Below are 15,575 nucleotides of genomic sequence, written 5' to 3'. Positions count from 1 at the left end.
TGCTGTTAGGTTAATTGGCTTCTCCCCAAATTGACCTTAGACTGGGGTATTACCATATGACTATGGTAGGGTCATTAAATTGTGAGCGGCTTTGAGGGATAGCTAGTGACATGACTATGGACTTTGTACAGCGCTGTGTAATATGATGGCGCTATATAAATACTGGATGATAATAATGGTTTGCAGGAACACTGTACATGTATTAGTGTAAGTGATTACATTCATTCTAAATGTGCCTTGTATTATGGCACGCACTCAGAAATTGAACTTACCATTTTTTGTGGTGCATGGGATGCTCTATAATGCAATGCATGTTATGTTAAGGCAGCTCATTCAGCCAATTCATTGCAAGAGTAAACCGGCTCTAAAATGGTAATTGCACTTTAAACAATGTGCAGGTATTTAACCCCTTTTCCTGATATATACATGCTTCCTCTTTTACTGATACATTCTTACTGAAATTAGACAGCTGTAGCCACACTACATCCAACTTTGTTCTGTTCACCACTCGCATTATAAGCCTCGCAGACTTGTATAGGAGTCTTTCTGCTTTCCTTGGGACACTCCATAGAAGTCAATATAGCTGTAATATGCAGGTATGACCAGGACAGCGCTAGATTGAACGGCAGAGCTACAGCCATTCAATCTATGTAAGTAAGCCCTGGGGACAGGGATTTAGGTAAAGTAAATACCTGCACTTTGCTTGTTGATATGGACATTTTTAAGGGATAACTGCAATTTTTTGAAAAAATGAATAAAAAAAAAATTAAAATCCGTACTAAATCCCCCCATTTTTCTGAAGATTTTGTAGTGTACACAGGAGCTGTAATATATAAGCTCAGCTAAATTTTAAAACTAGCGGCTAAATACATTCCAGTTATATCAAATCAAAAGGTGTGCAAAGTGTTGTTCATTTATTATAGAAAAGCCTGTTCTCTGCCAGAGTATTGCAGTGTCTCCTGTTAGGTGTCTGACATTGAATACTGAGCAAAGCTTATGCTTTCTGCTGATTGGTGTTCCATGGTTTTTTTGTAGGGAGGGGAACCTTTTCAGATGGGGCATTGCCTCAATAGGGAGGGAAAGGGGGTCAGCATGCAGACGAAGGGGACGTTAGGAAAGTGAACTGTAAGATTTTGTTTTATAAATCTGGTATATTGTTAAATTAAATTGAAGGTTGTGTTGGGCTTGGCGGACTTGTGCATAACTTGTCTCAGCAGCAGTAAGATTTTGTGTTGTGTGAACCCGACCGAGCAAATGATTTTGTGTAAGTCTGGCATATCGGACATCCAAGAGGTGACTCTGAAAATACAATAGTACATTATAATACTTGTATTTAACATGTTCTAGTCAGTCCAGCCGCCAGCTTGAGTCAGATTTCTCAACTCCTCTGACCAGGTTTGATCTAAGTTAGAATTCAAATGGGCTAACCAGCAAAGGAGCCAAGTGCAAATGTTGGCTTTGGGATGGAAAACAAAGGAGCCAGGTGCAAGTGAAGGTTCTGGATTAGCCAGAAAGTGTGACATGGACAAATGGAGGATCAGGCTTCACTTTCTCCTGGCTACCCAGACCCTCTATTTGCACCCGGCTCTCTTTATGGCTAGACCAGACCCTTCATTTCCACCTGAATCCCTTGCTAGCTTGCCAGGTGCAAAATGGAAGGTGCTGCATGTATTGGGTTTGGACTAAACAGCAAAGTTGGCCAGGCTAGCCAGGTACATGCAGAAAGGAAAGCTAGTAAGCAAGGGAACCAGAACCAGGTTCAACTAGAGCTTGGCCCTCCACTTGCAGCTAATTTTTATTCAGTATTGATATAGTGCCCAGATATTACGCAGCCCTGTACAAAGTCACTAACTAACTGTTACCTTAAAGGGGATCACAATCTAATGTCTATTTATGGCTTTCTGATTGGCCAGGCCAACATGTTGTACATAGGGATCCATTTATCCTCCATGCACCTAGATGGACTGTCCACCCTTGGCTGTAAATGTACAATATGTAATAAACTGCCCCCAGACACACTTTATGGACAAACAGATCTTTCTGCCATCGCTATCAGTCTGCTGCTTACGTCAGATATTGAGATTGTTGTAAAGGGAAATGTGGTGGAATATATATATATAATTATCTCCAACCCTGTGAATTCATAAAAGGGATTTACTATATACTATTGACATTTTACAGCTATCAGAATTTATTTTAGTTGCCATAGTGAACTTGATAGATGCCCTAGTCAGTACCCAGCAATCAATGCTAAGCTATTCATAGAGAAGAGACGCTGGTCTATCAAATTTTGCCACCTTTAGTGCTAGAATCCCATACCCCCAAAAAGTTGGCAGGGTAACATTCAATTTAGTGCTCCCAGGTTTTTGTGTCATAGGTGTTCATATCGTGTTAGATTTCTAGTGCCCCCCCCCCATACTTAACTCCCAACCCTGTAGTACATCCCATTTTACCATTGTTTCCTCAAATATCCAGTGCCTGTGTATTGTGACCCCACTTCCTGGTGTCCCATGTTTTGTAAAGTATAATCACCTCTAGGGATGTAATAGTGTGATCAATGTGGCGTAAATAAATCAGGCATTTGTTACTCCTTTAAGTGCAGGTCCATCCCCTTCCCAATTAAGTACAATGAACATTTGTAAAGTATAATCACCTCTAGGGATGTAATAGTGTGATCAATGTGGCGTAAATAAATCAGGCATTTGTTACTCCTTTTTCTTCCAATTGATACTGGAAGAAAAAAGGCACACAAATTTTACCAATTTTTTTGCAATGGTAACCATTTTATACAAAGTTTTATGGCCACTAGGCTATTTATGAAGTGGGTGGGAGCACACTAGGCCAGACCTGCCCTAATGGCTCCTACCACCAGGAACACCCCCTGAAGTGAAATGCATTGCGGAGGAGAGGGATTTACCTTTAGGGAGCGTTCCCTATTTACCATAACGGCGAAAGAATCAATGCCGGCCGCAGTAAATAGGGGAGCAACTGCAAGGGCGTGGCACCGGAGCGCCAGATGCTCCAATAGTTCCTAACGTCCCCTGGCTCCAGAGCCGCAGGTTGCTGGCCGGCATTAGGCCGGATCGGCCAGGGGGCATATATACCTCCAAAAATCCAAATGCCCTTTTTAAAGCTGCAGTCACATGATGCTCCAGTCTTCTGCATCCAGATTTTACAGAACGTGGGGGGACTTCAGGTATTCACCCCACTGTCTGTCTGCACACACAGACTCTTCTTATTGACTGTCCAGTAGCCAAGACTTCACCGGATCCACAAAGGGAGTCTTCAGCGGTGATGCAAAGGCGTGTTGGGCAAAACTGCATTGTTGGATTATCAGTGCCCTGCACCCGGGGCAATTCTGCAAAGGGACCTGGATGGCAGATTTAGGCAAGTATATGTCTCTAGGTAAGAGAGGGTTGGAAGGTAAAGATGCCCAAATAATGAGCTTTATTAGGGGATATATGGAAGCAACTACTGGTAACTACTGACTCTCAATTGGCTCCGTACATGACTCAATGAATTGGATGCAGCAAAGTATTTTGCCTTTTCAGAAAGAGCTCAGCAATGGCTGCTTCGGAGCCTCTGGATGATGCTAGAAACAGTACATATTCATACATAAAATAACATTTCAGGACCCCAGACATTTTGAACAATATACTTCTTTAATCATAATCCAATAATTGGAACAGTGTTTCCAGTAATCATTTGTATTGAGTTATGTTCTCTGAAAAGATACAGAATTCTCCATGCAAAGGATTGGGTTTACATTTTTGCACATAAGCTAATATACAACTGTACAATATTTACATTTCTTTAAAATTAAATTTCAATGCAGATACAAATATTCTGAAGATACTAAAAAATAAATAGGAGAATGATACGCAAAATATTTGAACGGTAGCCTCCGGTCTACAAATGACCTGACAGCACAAGAAAAACAGAGAGGGATTCTAACACAATATGCATTGCTGTACAATGCCAACATAAAATGTTTCTCTAAAATACAAATGCTATATAGCAAAAGCACAAACTGTTTTTAGGACTTAAAAAACGTACCAATATTTGTTTTATGAATACAAGATTTAGGCCCGCTGAATCTTGAAAAGTGATATAGTTTCTGTATTTATATATCTTTGCAGGTTGAGATAGCAGTCCACAAATGGTTTTAAAAATGAAGGAAATGCTGGTCAGTGCAAGGGAATCCTTTATCAGAGGGAAAAAAGGCAACATGGCAAAAATAAAAACTATTTCAGCACTGCACAGCAAAACCTCTCTCCCCCTAAACATCCTGGCTACTGCCATGCGGTGTGCCCTTATTTATGCCATACGTCAAATCTGTAATTCTAGCCTGCATTCCAAAGACCACAGTGCTCAGCATGTGCTCAGAGTACGGTAGATATTCTATAGAAGATCTTACACAATTTGAAAGGAATCACCAGGTTTAAGGCAGGGACTACATATAGTGCTAAGTTTGACAGGGCCGGACATAGGGAGCCATGGATCCACCACGGCCAACAGGTTTCCCAAGACCGTTCTGCACAGGAGCCCACTCACTATTGGCGCCCATTATTCTTTTATTTAGGAGCCAAAAATGAGACTACTACCAATAACCAGTTCAATATCCAAGCCACAAGGAGATTTTATCACTGTGTAGCCCTAAACTTAACTGGGAGTTCAGAGAGAAGAAAGAAAAGAACAAAAAAAAAGTATGAAAGTTCTAAAGCATCTACTCTACAGCAGAAGCTCGATGAAGGGATGATACCTTATCTCAGGTATCTATGTCTAATCTTTTCTTTACAATACATAGCAAGCACATGTACGCCACAATACTACTATTATTTGAAGTGTACATAACACCCTGTCCGAGGGGTCAGCCATTTCCTAGGGTAATCAGAATTTACACTAATAGAGACATTGTTAAGCCAAGAGACTGTTTGGCATCATTTATAGCTGAAAGCTTAGAAAATGGCTCTGGTTTGTGTAGTACACTCTAAACGGAGGAGGTAGGCACTCAAATGTTGGAAACTTCAACAATCAAAGGTGGTTATCGGCATGGGAGGGGGTGCAGTCATGTATAACCTTTGGCATTTTATCCTGGGTATCCTAGACTATAGTAGTCACCTCCAAGGTACTGGTGGCCACAATGACCAGTAAAAATATATGCATGATTGTAAAAAAGCAACCAACACCACAACCATGTAAGGTCTGGCAACGGGTTGTGTAACACTGCACCACAGGTTATAGTGCGATATAAATGGGGGCATCTTAAGGTAGCTACTGCACAGTCCATGAGGTTCCAAGAGGCCAAAGACTTGGAATCAACTATTCTAGATGTGATAAGATTGCACACAATCTCTGCTTCAGTATCTCTTACTTGGGAGACAACGAAAAGGGTTAAACTCATCAGAATGTAATATATGCCTCAAACTACATGAAGTGCTTGAGCAAGCAAAATGAAGATGGCCGAGCTTTATTCATAAAAACTGGACATGCTTGATTTCAAGCCTGTACTAGAGAAAGGACAACAGCTCTGCTCCTCTCCAAATTCTACAACTCAGTCTTATGATCTGTGATATACAAAAGTATAACTTTGTGCCATGCTAAAAAAAAGTATATATAATACTAATACTGTGATTCTTCCTCCTAAACATTTGACGAATGCCTTTTGTTACCTACCATTTTACATAAAATGTCCTAAAAAAATCACCCCCAACATTAAACTTTACCCAAAGAGACCCCGTTGCAAAAACCCAAAATAAGTTTGGATTGCATATAGTCTGTTATATACTGGTAATGTTCATAGATGGTATGAGATATAAGCCCGGCCCTCCTGAACCTAATAACATAATGACAAAGGACTACAAAATACTGTTTGTGACCCTGCATCTTGTTAAAACATTTGACAGACTAAAGAGACAGAACAAAATGAAGGCATCGGCTGTCCTTAGGTGAATTACACCTAAAAGACATCAATGATTGGATAGTTTAAGGCAGAATTTGTAATGTATTAAACATGAAACCACTTGATGCAGCAGAGTACATACTGCGCTGTTCAATCATGCATAGCTGCAATCGTCCTCCTGAAAAATAACTGTACAATATAATACCTTCTTGTTCTTCCCAGGTATGGCTTCCCACTAATCAAACTATTACAAATACAGTCACCATAAGCTGGCATCAGCCTATTCATAATATATATATATATGTTTTATATATCATATAAAGAAATCTGTACAGAAGATGAATTAGCTTATAGATTCTATATTCAGTGGCTATTCCAAGACACATCTTTGGCTGCTGAAACAAGCCAGGTCCCTTGCCCGAGGAGCAGCAAAATACAATCAAGGGCATATACTGGCAATAACTGCCCGGGGCAAAGTCAGGACAACTAGAAGGTTCATGTGGCATAAATACCCAACATGCAACGCTGTGATCATGGCTTGCCTGGTCCACTGCAATCCGTACCATGTATATAGCTGCCATTCTAACAAATACTCTTATTGAATAAAGATTAATCATAGAACTCTCTACTATGAATATAGAGATTTAGTGTTTCAGTTGGTTTTTAACACAAATGAATTGGGAGATATTTACAGAAGTCATTTGTGTAATAAAATGATGCCCATTGTTCATGTGAAAAATGTCTGAGTTTCAAATTAAAAAGGAACATCAAATAAAAAAATCTTAATATTGTGGATTTTTGCAAATAAAGATTGGAACGTCCAGGTTGATACTGGTAATCCAGTATTGGTGACCCTTGTGAGGCCAGTTGTGGCAACAGAAGTCCAGGGTAAAGTTGGTCCATTGGCTTGACCATGAGACACTTTCAGAAAATCTTGCAAGATGCTTTAGAATTAGCTTAGGTTATTTCTTGTTTGCAATTCTTCTCTTCCTTGTTGCAAGCATGTCATAGAAGGGATCTCTGCTGATGCTTGCTCTGCATTAAATAGAAAAGAAATACAGTTAAATTAAGAGTCTGTCCATTCATCATGTTCAGATTTCCCTGTATATCATACTCTGCCCAATCAGACAATATTAGACAGTGAATTTTGAAGCTGATTTGAAGAAAATCCAGGGAAAATATCAAATCAATGAATTATCTGTTATATGGCAGCATGGTGGCTCAGAATTTTAGCACTCTGGCCTTTGCAGCGCTCGGTCCCAGGTTTGAATCTCTGCCAGGACATTATCTGCATGGAGTTTGCAGGTTCTCCCCGTGTTTGCGTGGGTTTCCCGGGTACGGTTTCCTCCCACATTTCAAAAACATGCAGTTAAGTTATTTGGCTAACCCCCAAGGCAAGGCCTTTCCAGAAAATTAATGCATATTAGCATGCAGACTTGCAAATAGTACCTTTAGAAGCTATTTTAGTGAGACATAAATGTAGGCAGACACACGTTTCATCAGAAAATGCAAACATAGAATGTTTATTAACACTGTGAACCAATCTTACGCACAAAGCCCATATTGCTACAATCCGATACAATATTCCTTATTACACCAGTACACACATAGGGACTAACATATACAAAGCACAAGGGGGCGCTCTTTGCGTCTGGAGGAAAAGAAGTTTAATCTCCAGGTAAGGAAGGGATTCTTCACTGTAAGGTCTGTGAAAATGTGGAATCGGCTCCCTCAGGAAGTAATTTCAGCAACTACTATAGATTGCTTTAAGAAAAAGCTGGATGATTTCTAGAAACACAGAATATAACTGAGGATTAAGGATTTAAAGTAAAGATACCAGAGACTGTTGATCCAGGAAACATACGATTGTCTCATGGAATCAGGAAGGAGTTTTTTTTCCCGTTGAAGCAAATTGTACCAGGGTTTTTTTGCCTTCCTCTGGACCAACTATGTCCTACAGGGTTTTATATCTGGGATATGTTTATTTCCCTAGTGGTTGAACTTGATGGACTTATGTCTTTTTTCAACCTGACTTACTACGTAACTATATACAAGAAATAAACTCACTTAATGGATTTGATCCATTCTTCCTTCTCCTCTGGAGTAGGGGCTGATATTCTGTACACAACATGGTTTCCTTCAACTACTCTCCCGTCAGCTTCTGTTTTACAGGCTTTGATGACTTGTCCTTTGTGGCTTGGATTATACAACTCAAAACAATTCTGAAACAAAACAGAGGATTAGTTGGTGATCATCAGTTTTAGGAATTGTTTTTTACACATATTTTCCAAATGGTCTTAATATCAATCTAATAAATATATGAATCAGGTTATATGAAATCCATGTCATTACAGCTCAAAGCTTTTCTGGTTTTAGGGATCATTGCATCGTTAGGTTTACCTGTTCTATTTATCAATGTAATTTAATATTTGGTCTTTACCCACTTGCAGGTGTGTGGCCCAGGGGTACAAAATCCTAAATACGACCCATTTGGGTTTCAAGATCAATAAAGCAAGACGCCAGACAAATGTCAAAATGACACAATGTGCTGAAACACATATAATATATAAATATATAACACATATAAATATTTGTACTTCTATCCATTCTGTTCTGAGATGTACTCATGATGTACCTGAGAGGCACGTGGATAACACAAAATTCTGTTACATTTGAGCAATACGCTAATAACACTAATATGGGCAGCATGGTGGCTCAGTGGTTAGCACTCTGGCCTTTGCAGGGCTAGCTCCCAGGTTTGAATCTCTGCCAGGACACTATCTGCATGGAGTTTGCAGGTTCTCCCCGTGTTTGTGTGGGTTTCCTCCAGGTACTCCGGTTTCCTCCCACATTCCCAAAAACATGCAGTTAGGTTAATTGGCTTCCCCAAAAATTGATTATTTTAATAATAATAACACTCTGCCCATTGGACAATGAGGAGGCAGCAGCATTAGGTCATCCCTCTGCTCTCCTATTTTATCAGCACGTTTCTTTTATGTATATTTGCAGGCAACACAGATAGTTGGCACCTAGTCATGCCCCTTTTATTTCTATATATAGGAAGAATATTTGATTTAGATACTGAGGATTTGTTACAGAGCTGAATTAATTTGCTTTTTATAATAACTCTGCGTGTGAATACAATTTTTAGGAACAAAATTTGTACTCTGTATTCAAAATCTAATTTTTTCCTGCAGCTCCTGTTAGGATCTCAGGATACAAATGTGATATGGAACAGCAAAAGCAACATTGTGATTATTGAAAAGCGTAATCACCACCAAATGATCCCTGTAATGATCTGGTACTGTTATCATTCAGCCCAGAAGAACTGGAGGGGTGGTGGGGAAGCAGCTCGGATTAGTCTCTTATAGTCAGCAGGATTTCTACAATCTAGTTATGGAGAACACTGGGAGAGAGCTTATAGTCTTCTATAAACATCTTGGTTTGTATAATGTCACCAATAACATCTTTACACTGTAGAAGGTAACTTCGTTTTCATAATTATTTAATAATTCATGAAAAAATAAAACTCCAAATGTCTTACCGGTTTTCGTGGATCTTCTACTTCTCTAATGCTCAAATTTTCCAGAGGAATGATTCCCCTTGGCTCTTTGTCCTGTCAATTTAAACATGATCATTAGTATTTATGAGCAAAGAAAAAAATTCAAATAGCAACATATTTCTACATTAACATATTGAAAATGAAAAGAGACCTAAATGTGCTGAATCCCTGTTTGGTGTCACATATCAGTGCATGAAGGACAGAAGAGTTTATGGAAGTTCTCCCTGGAATAGGATATAATAGCCATGCAGTGTCCATGTTACCACCAGAGGTAGACAAATGCCAAGTTTAACAGATTTGCCCTCCTCTAAACATTTACAAGATAAAATGTATTGTATATACATTGTAAAATGTATTATTAGTACAGCAGAGAAACCCCATTCAAAAGAAGTGGGCAGCTGTGTGAGGTTCTTCATTTAAGGACAGCTGTACTTGTATGTAGACTTTGCAAAGTCACCACTGAACCACCCCCCACCCCCAGTAAAACTACAATACACTACCAGTTGTGCTTATTCAGGTCAAATTAGGAGAAGATTCTGAAAAACTGAACCTGTCTGTTGCATTTATCTGTCTCCTCAACACCTAAAGTTAGTGTTGGTCAAATATCTCACTATTCGATTCGATGGCTATTCGATCGAATAGGCCGATATTGTTTGGGCGATTGAACGTCAAATTCTAACACCATTAAAGTCAATAGGGGGAAAATTTGGGTTATTTTTTGGGACTGTGTAGAGCTTCTACAGCCTCCAATTACATTTAAAAAGACATGTCAACACTCCCACAACTCTGCACAACACTGTACAAAGGCAAGAAAAAAATCAGGAAGGCGTAACTGAACTCATATGACCTCAATGGAGAATCTCCATTGAGAGGTCATATGAGTTCTGTACACCTGCGGTCACAGCTGATTGGAGGCACGTGCCTCCAGTCAGCTGAGACTACAGGTTCCCACGGTCCCTGGGCTGTACTTATCAATGATAAGTACAGCCCAGGTACACGTCACAGCTGATTGGAGGCATGTGCCCTGCACCCACGTGCCTCCAATCAGCTGTGACCGCAGGTTCCCGCGGTCCAGGTTCGCACGGTCCAGGGACAGCCCAGGGACTGTGGGAACCTCCATTCAGGTAAATTACTATGACAAAAGGTAAGTAATAAGTAAGTACACACAAATCACATACATTTATTAAATAATAAAATTCACATTAAAGTCTGGACTCATTATTTGCACTTATATTTTAACCTTTCAGGGAACCAGTAAGGGGTATTATGTACCCCTGTACTTATTCCCCATGGTTGGACATCTGGGAGTCACCTTGTTAAAGGGGCTTCCGGATTCCAGAATTCGGAGGGCCAAATTGGCGCCATCGAAACCCGAATTCTAACACTAACACTACCTAAAGTTATCATACTGTATCATGTTCAGACAGAGAAATGTTTTACCTCCGATCTATGCATTGCAATACCTAACGTTTTACTATTTTTAACATTTCTACACTAATTACTTGACCACTATCGATCAAGACGTAATAGGAGCGCAGCTGCTTGCTGCTTTTTCTGCGCATGCCCAACCGCCTTTTTTTTTCCATCAAGGGGAAAGAGATGCCGATCTCACACATGCGCAGTGAGATCGGCTTTGCCCCCCTTCATAGTGGCTACGTCACCTGTTTCTTACACCTGCGCAGTGCGAGATTGGGTGACGTAGCAAAAAGCCTGGAAGAAAAGGCAAGAGATGGCGGCACCAGGCGCGGGGGAAGAAGTGGAATCCCAGGACGGTATGTGCCTGGATCGTGGGAAGGACCAGCGCCATCGAGGGATCTGCTAGATTAAAGGTAAGTGTAATTTTTTTTTATTTTTAGTTTAGTTCCGCTTTAAGGTGAGTATTTTTTTTTTTGGTTAAGCTCCAGCTTTAATTTATTGCTTACATTTAAATTACTGGTAGTAAATGATAAGTAAGGAACTTGTTGACAGGCTTCTTAAGTGAGTATGTGTGAGATACATAAACACACAGAACTTATCGTTACAGACGCTAGGTAAAGGCAACAATCACATTTCAAGAAAGACCACTTACAACTGTGTTTTGCAATCTATTTTTCATATTTGATTTATTCATAGAGAGAGTACACAATCTTTGTAAAAACAATAAATGCATAAATAAAATAAATATAAAAATCCACATAAATTAAAAAAAATTTAAAACATTTGGATATTTCGACCAAGTCTACACTGATGATACTTTTTTGTATGAGTTTTAAGCCTTAATTAAGGCATCCAAAGCAAGCTATGTGGCAAAGCTAAAATCGAAAAAAAAAATGCCCATAAACCTCATATGCCCATATATTAGGTCCCAGATGCCACACTGATTACAATAGGGGTGTCTGAAGTTTTTTTAGGGGTTGTTTTTTGGCCACAAGCAAGTATTTACAGACATTATATATCATAAGTCTATATCATATATCATAAGTCTAAATGGTGCAGATTGTGTTTTTTTTGCAGCCTATTAGTTTACACCTAAATTTTCCCTGATGGGAACTGGCCTGTGGGAATGATTGAGAATTTTATATATTGGCATTTAAAGCAGAAGTAAACTGAAAAAAAAAAAATGACTTGTCTTTAATCCCGCAAATCCCTCAATGGCGCTGGTCCTTTCCACGATCTGGTCCCGCGTCGTCCTGGAATTTCTCTTTATCCCGGCACAGAGGTTGAAACGCCAGGCGCCCCCATCTTCTGTCTTTTCCTTCAGTCTTCTTTCTACGTCACCCGATCTCACACTGCACAGGTGCGAGATTGGGTGACGTAGCCGTTGCGGATGCGTAAGATCGTCATCTTTCCCCTTGGTGGAAAAAATGCCCATTCTGCACATGCCCGAGATTAGGGCATGTGCAGAAGGAGCAGTCTCCCAGGATGCATGACATTTGTATCCGGAGAGGATCTGTGCTCCCTTTAAGTCTTGATCGCTGCGGAGATCAAGACCTAAAGGGGCGGTGCTGCACCCAAAAAGGCTGTCTACTCTTCTATTATTATTATTATTATTATTATTAAACAGGATTTATATAGAGCCAACATATTAAGCAGCTCTGTACATTAAATAAGGAGTGCAAATGACAGACTAATACAGACAGTGATACAGGAGGAGAGGACCCTGCCCCGAAGAGCTTACAATCTAGTAGGTGGGGGAATTTACACACAATAGGATGGGAGATATGTAATGGTGGTAAGTAGTGATGGTTTCAAAAGACAGAAGAAGACGGTTAGCCAAGTTTGAAAAAATGGGTTTTGAGCACTCTTTTAAATGAGCAGAAAGTAGCACCAAGCTGAATAGGACGAGGAAGACCATTCCAGAGAGTCGGGGCAGCTCTAGAGAAGTCTTGTATCCGTGCGTGTGATGAGGTTATGAGTGAGGAAGTCATTAGTAGGTCATTGGAGGAGCGAGTCGGGGCAGCTCTAGAGAAGTCTTGTATCCGTGCGTGTGATGAGGTTATGAGTGAGGAAGTCATTAGTAGGTCATTGGAGGAGCGGAGAGAGCGGCGGGGGGGTATTTTTTTTAACAAGTCAAAAATTCTATGTAAAGTAAAAATGTCGAGGTTAGGTTTGCTTTAAACAATATGGAAACAGTCTGTAGATTGATACTAATTTTGGTAAATAAATCCTGTACAAAATGTTGCATTCAAGAATTGTCCCAGTCCCACATTTACAATGTACTTGTTTAGATATGAGGTAACTACTTACCGTTGTGTATTCAAAGTAATAGAGACAGTTATCGGTCAGGATGAACCATCTGCGTTTCCACGTTTTTACTCTTCCTCCTGGAGACACAAAGGGACAAACCATTAAGAAATTCTCTTACAGTACGATTGCCAGAAGATCACTTTCTAATCTGTCAGCTTCTGGGGCCCTAAATTCCTTTGAAACAGACTTTGTAAGAGAGCTGCAGACACCCCTTTATTGAATTACATCTGCAGCAAATTTGTAATCTTACAAGGAACACGTGTTTCTGATTTGTCCAGAACATTCTTATTAAGTTACCAGAGTTCTAACCATTTCTAAATCAAACTTTTCAGGTGCATGGGGGAATCTGAAATAAATGTGGCATTCCTCAAGTTCTGATCCTGGATCTTTGAGGTAAAAAAATAAAATAAAATATTAATTTCCCTAAAGATTTTAGGGTATCATAAAATATTTCAACTAAACATGTCCCTGACTAAATGACTTTTCTGAACACCGCAAGACTAAAGTTTTATATTGTGCGTGACCAAAACTTAAGACAACCTCTGGAAACGATCCAGGAGCTTTCCCAAAAGAGAATCTGGGGTAAACTTCTGCTCAGGCATGAAGTCATAAGTTATCTCAATTAGCTGGGGCATACTTATGTCAAATAAAAATCTAAAACTACAAGAAAAGAACAGATTTCGCATTTTATGAGGGAAATTTGTATTTAACCATTTCTAGTCTGTCTCTATTGTTCCTCATAAATAGCCGTAACACCATTGACATGAAATAACAGTTTAAAATTTACAAAGAAAGCCGATGCAAGCCTGAAACAAACAAAGGATGTCTGGACACAACAGTGAAAATGACAGCAAATTAAGCAGCCGATGGAAACGCAGACCGGGAGCGTGACTTGTAAGCATGGTGTTCAAAAGCTATGGAAACTCATGCTTCTTGCCAGTGCTCGATATTGGAGAAACAACCTGAGATAAAGATATTCTGCTGTGGGGGGGCCGACTTCAATTGCTCGTTAAATTTCCAAATATGAACGCTGGAGGTTTTATCTCAACAATTGAAGAAGAACACACTGTTCACCGTTTCTTATTTATAACACTGCAGTCAGTTATATACCCTCCCGATAATTGACAGGTCTGTGCGATACGATACTTATGAATCCATTATCCATGACTTAATTTCATTATGGCATAATGTCATTACAGTTCATGATATTACAGCATATTCTTGGAAAAGTCAAATCGCATTATATACCTATGAGTCACCACGTAGGGCCAGTCTGCAAGGCCTAAAACCCTGTCCTGAATAATAATCAAGTATTTCTCAATTACGAGCAGAAAAGTCAGTGTCTCCTCCTTCAGATATAATTAGAGATTTACTCATATCACAGCCAGAACAGGTCAGTGTTTATTAGGATTTGTTCATACTGGAGTTGATATAAATAACTTGGAGTTTGGTACCCTTAGTAGCTAGACCCCAGTTTTCCCTATTTAAAAGCAGTACATGGAAGAAAATTGGGGATTCTTATTGATTGCCAGCAAAAGAGATCTTTCCTCCATTTTGTTTATGCAGGAGACCCACTTATTTGTTAAAAAGCACTGCCTTGTTTCCCTCCCCTTCATTTATTTTCTGGAGGATCACAGTAGAGAATAATCTCTCTGTTCCTCCATTTCTGGAATTGCTGCTAAGGGCTGAACAGTGAGGTTCCCTTGTTTGGGGTTTTTCATCCCTATAGAATTAATACCCATGTTTTCAGATTTGGTCAATCTGTCCAATTTTACTCATTCCTGAAGAAGCAGCCCGAGTGCTGCGAAACGCGTTGAATGAAAGAAAAATGCCTTTCCCTCGTTTCACAAAACCTCTACCTCTAACGGATATGGTTTTGGGGAGAAGGTTTCTGTACTATATACTTTATAAAAGTATTTGTCATGTCTAGGTATTTTTTGTTATACTAATAAAAAAATATTGTTTTTAACTGTACAGCCCTTGAAAGTCCCATTTTATGAACTCTTGTTCAAAAAAATCTTTCTATATATTGATTTTGGAGACGTGTCTTTCATGTTAAGCTTCCTTCTGCATTAATTATTTATTTTCTTGCTACATTGCTTACTTTGTTTTCTTATACAATATACATTGTGGCTACGATAACACCAGTGACACCGATACTTTTGCTACAGGTTTGATTTTGATAAATATTACTATTTTTTACTATGGCTGGTCTGGAGCACTGTCTTTCCTATGTTTATTCATCTTCTGTACTTTGACTACCTTGTTTTCTTTTATAATATACAATGGGCTTACAATGTCACGTTAAATTGTAATATTTATTACTTTTACCACCTTTTTTCTGTTTTGTTCTTCTTCTGTATTGTTTTTTCCATTAACATTGTC

General features: G+C 39.4%; 1 protein-coding gene across 1 annotated transcript in view; it reads right to left on the bottom strand.

The window, feature by feature from the left end:
* Positions 1–3,643: 3,643 nt before the first annotated feature.
* CYTH3 (cytohesin 3) overlaps positions 3,644–15,575 on the bottom strand; it is a 107,515-nt gene continuing 95,583 nt past the window's right edge. The window contains exons 10-13 of the mRNA XM_072419180.1: positions 13,191–13,267; positions 9,447–9,518; positions 7,970–8,124; positions 3,644–6,937 (exon numbers count right to left, since the gene is read on the bottom strand). Of these exons, the coding sequence (XP_072275281.1) occupies positions 6,865–6,937; positions 7,970–8,124; positions 9,447–9,518; positions 13,191–13,267 (377 nt within the window). The 3' untranslated portion in view covers positions 3,644–6,864. The remainder of the gene's footprint in view (positions 6,938–7,969; positions 8,125–9,446; positions 9,519–13,190; positions 13,268–15,575) is intronic.

This window comes from Pyxicephalus adspersus, chromosome 7 (assembly GCF_032062135.1).
Source record: "Pyxicephalus adspersus chromosome 7, UCB_Pads_2.0, whole genome shotgun sequence".
In the NCBI taxonomy this organism is placed as follows: domain Eukaryota; kingdom Metazoa; phylum Chordata; class Amphibia; order Anura; family Pyxicephalidae; genus Pyxicephalus; species Pyxicephalus adspersus.
The sequence above is the reverse complement of the archived record's forward strand: the minus strand, read 5'-3'. Positions and strand labels throughout refer to the sequence as shown.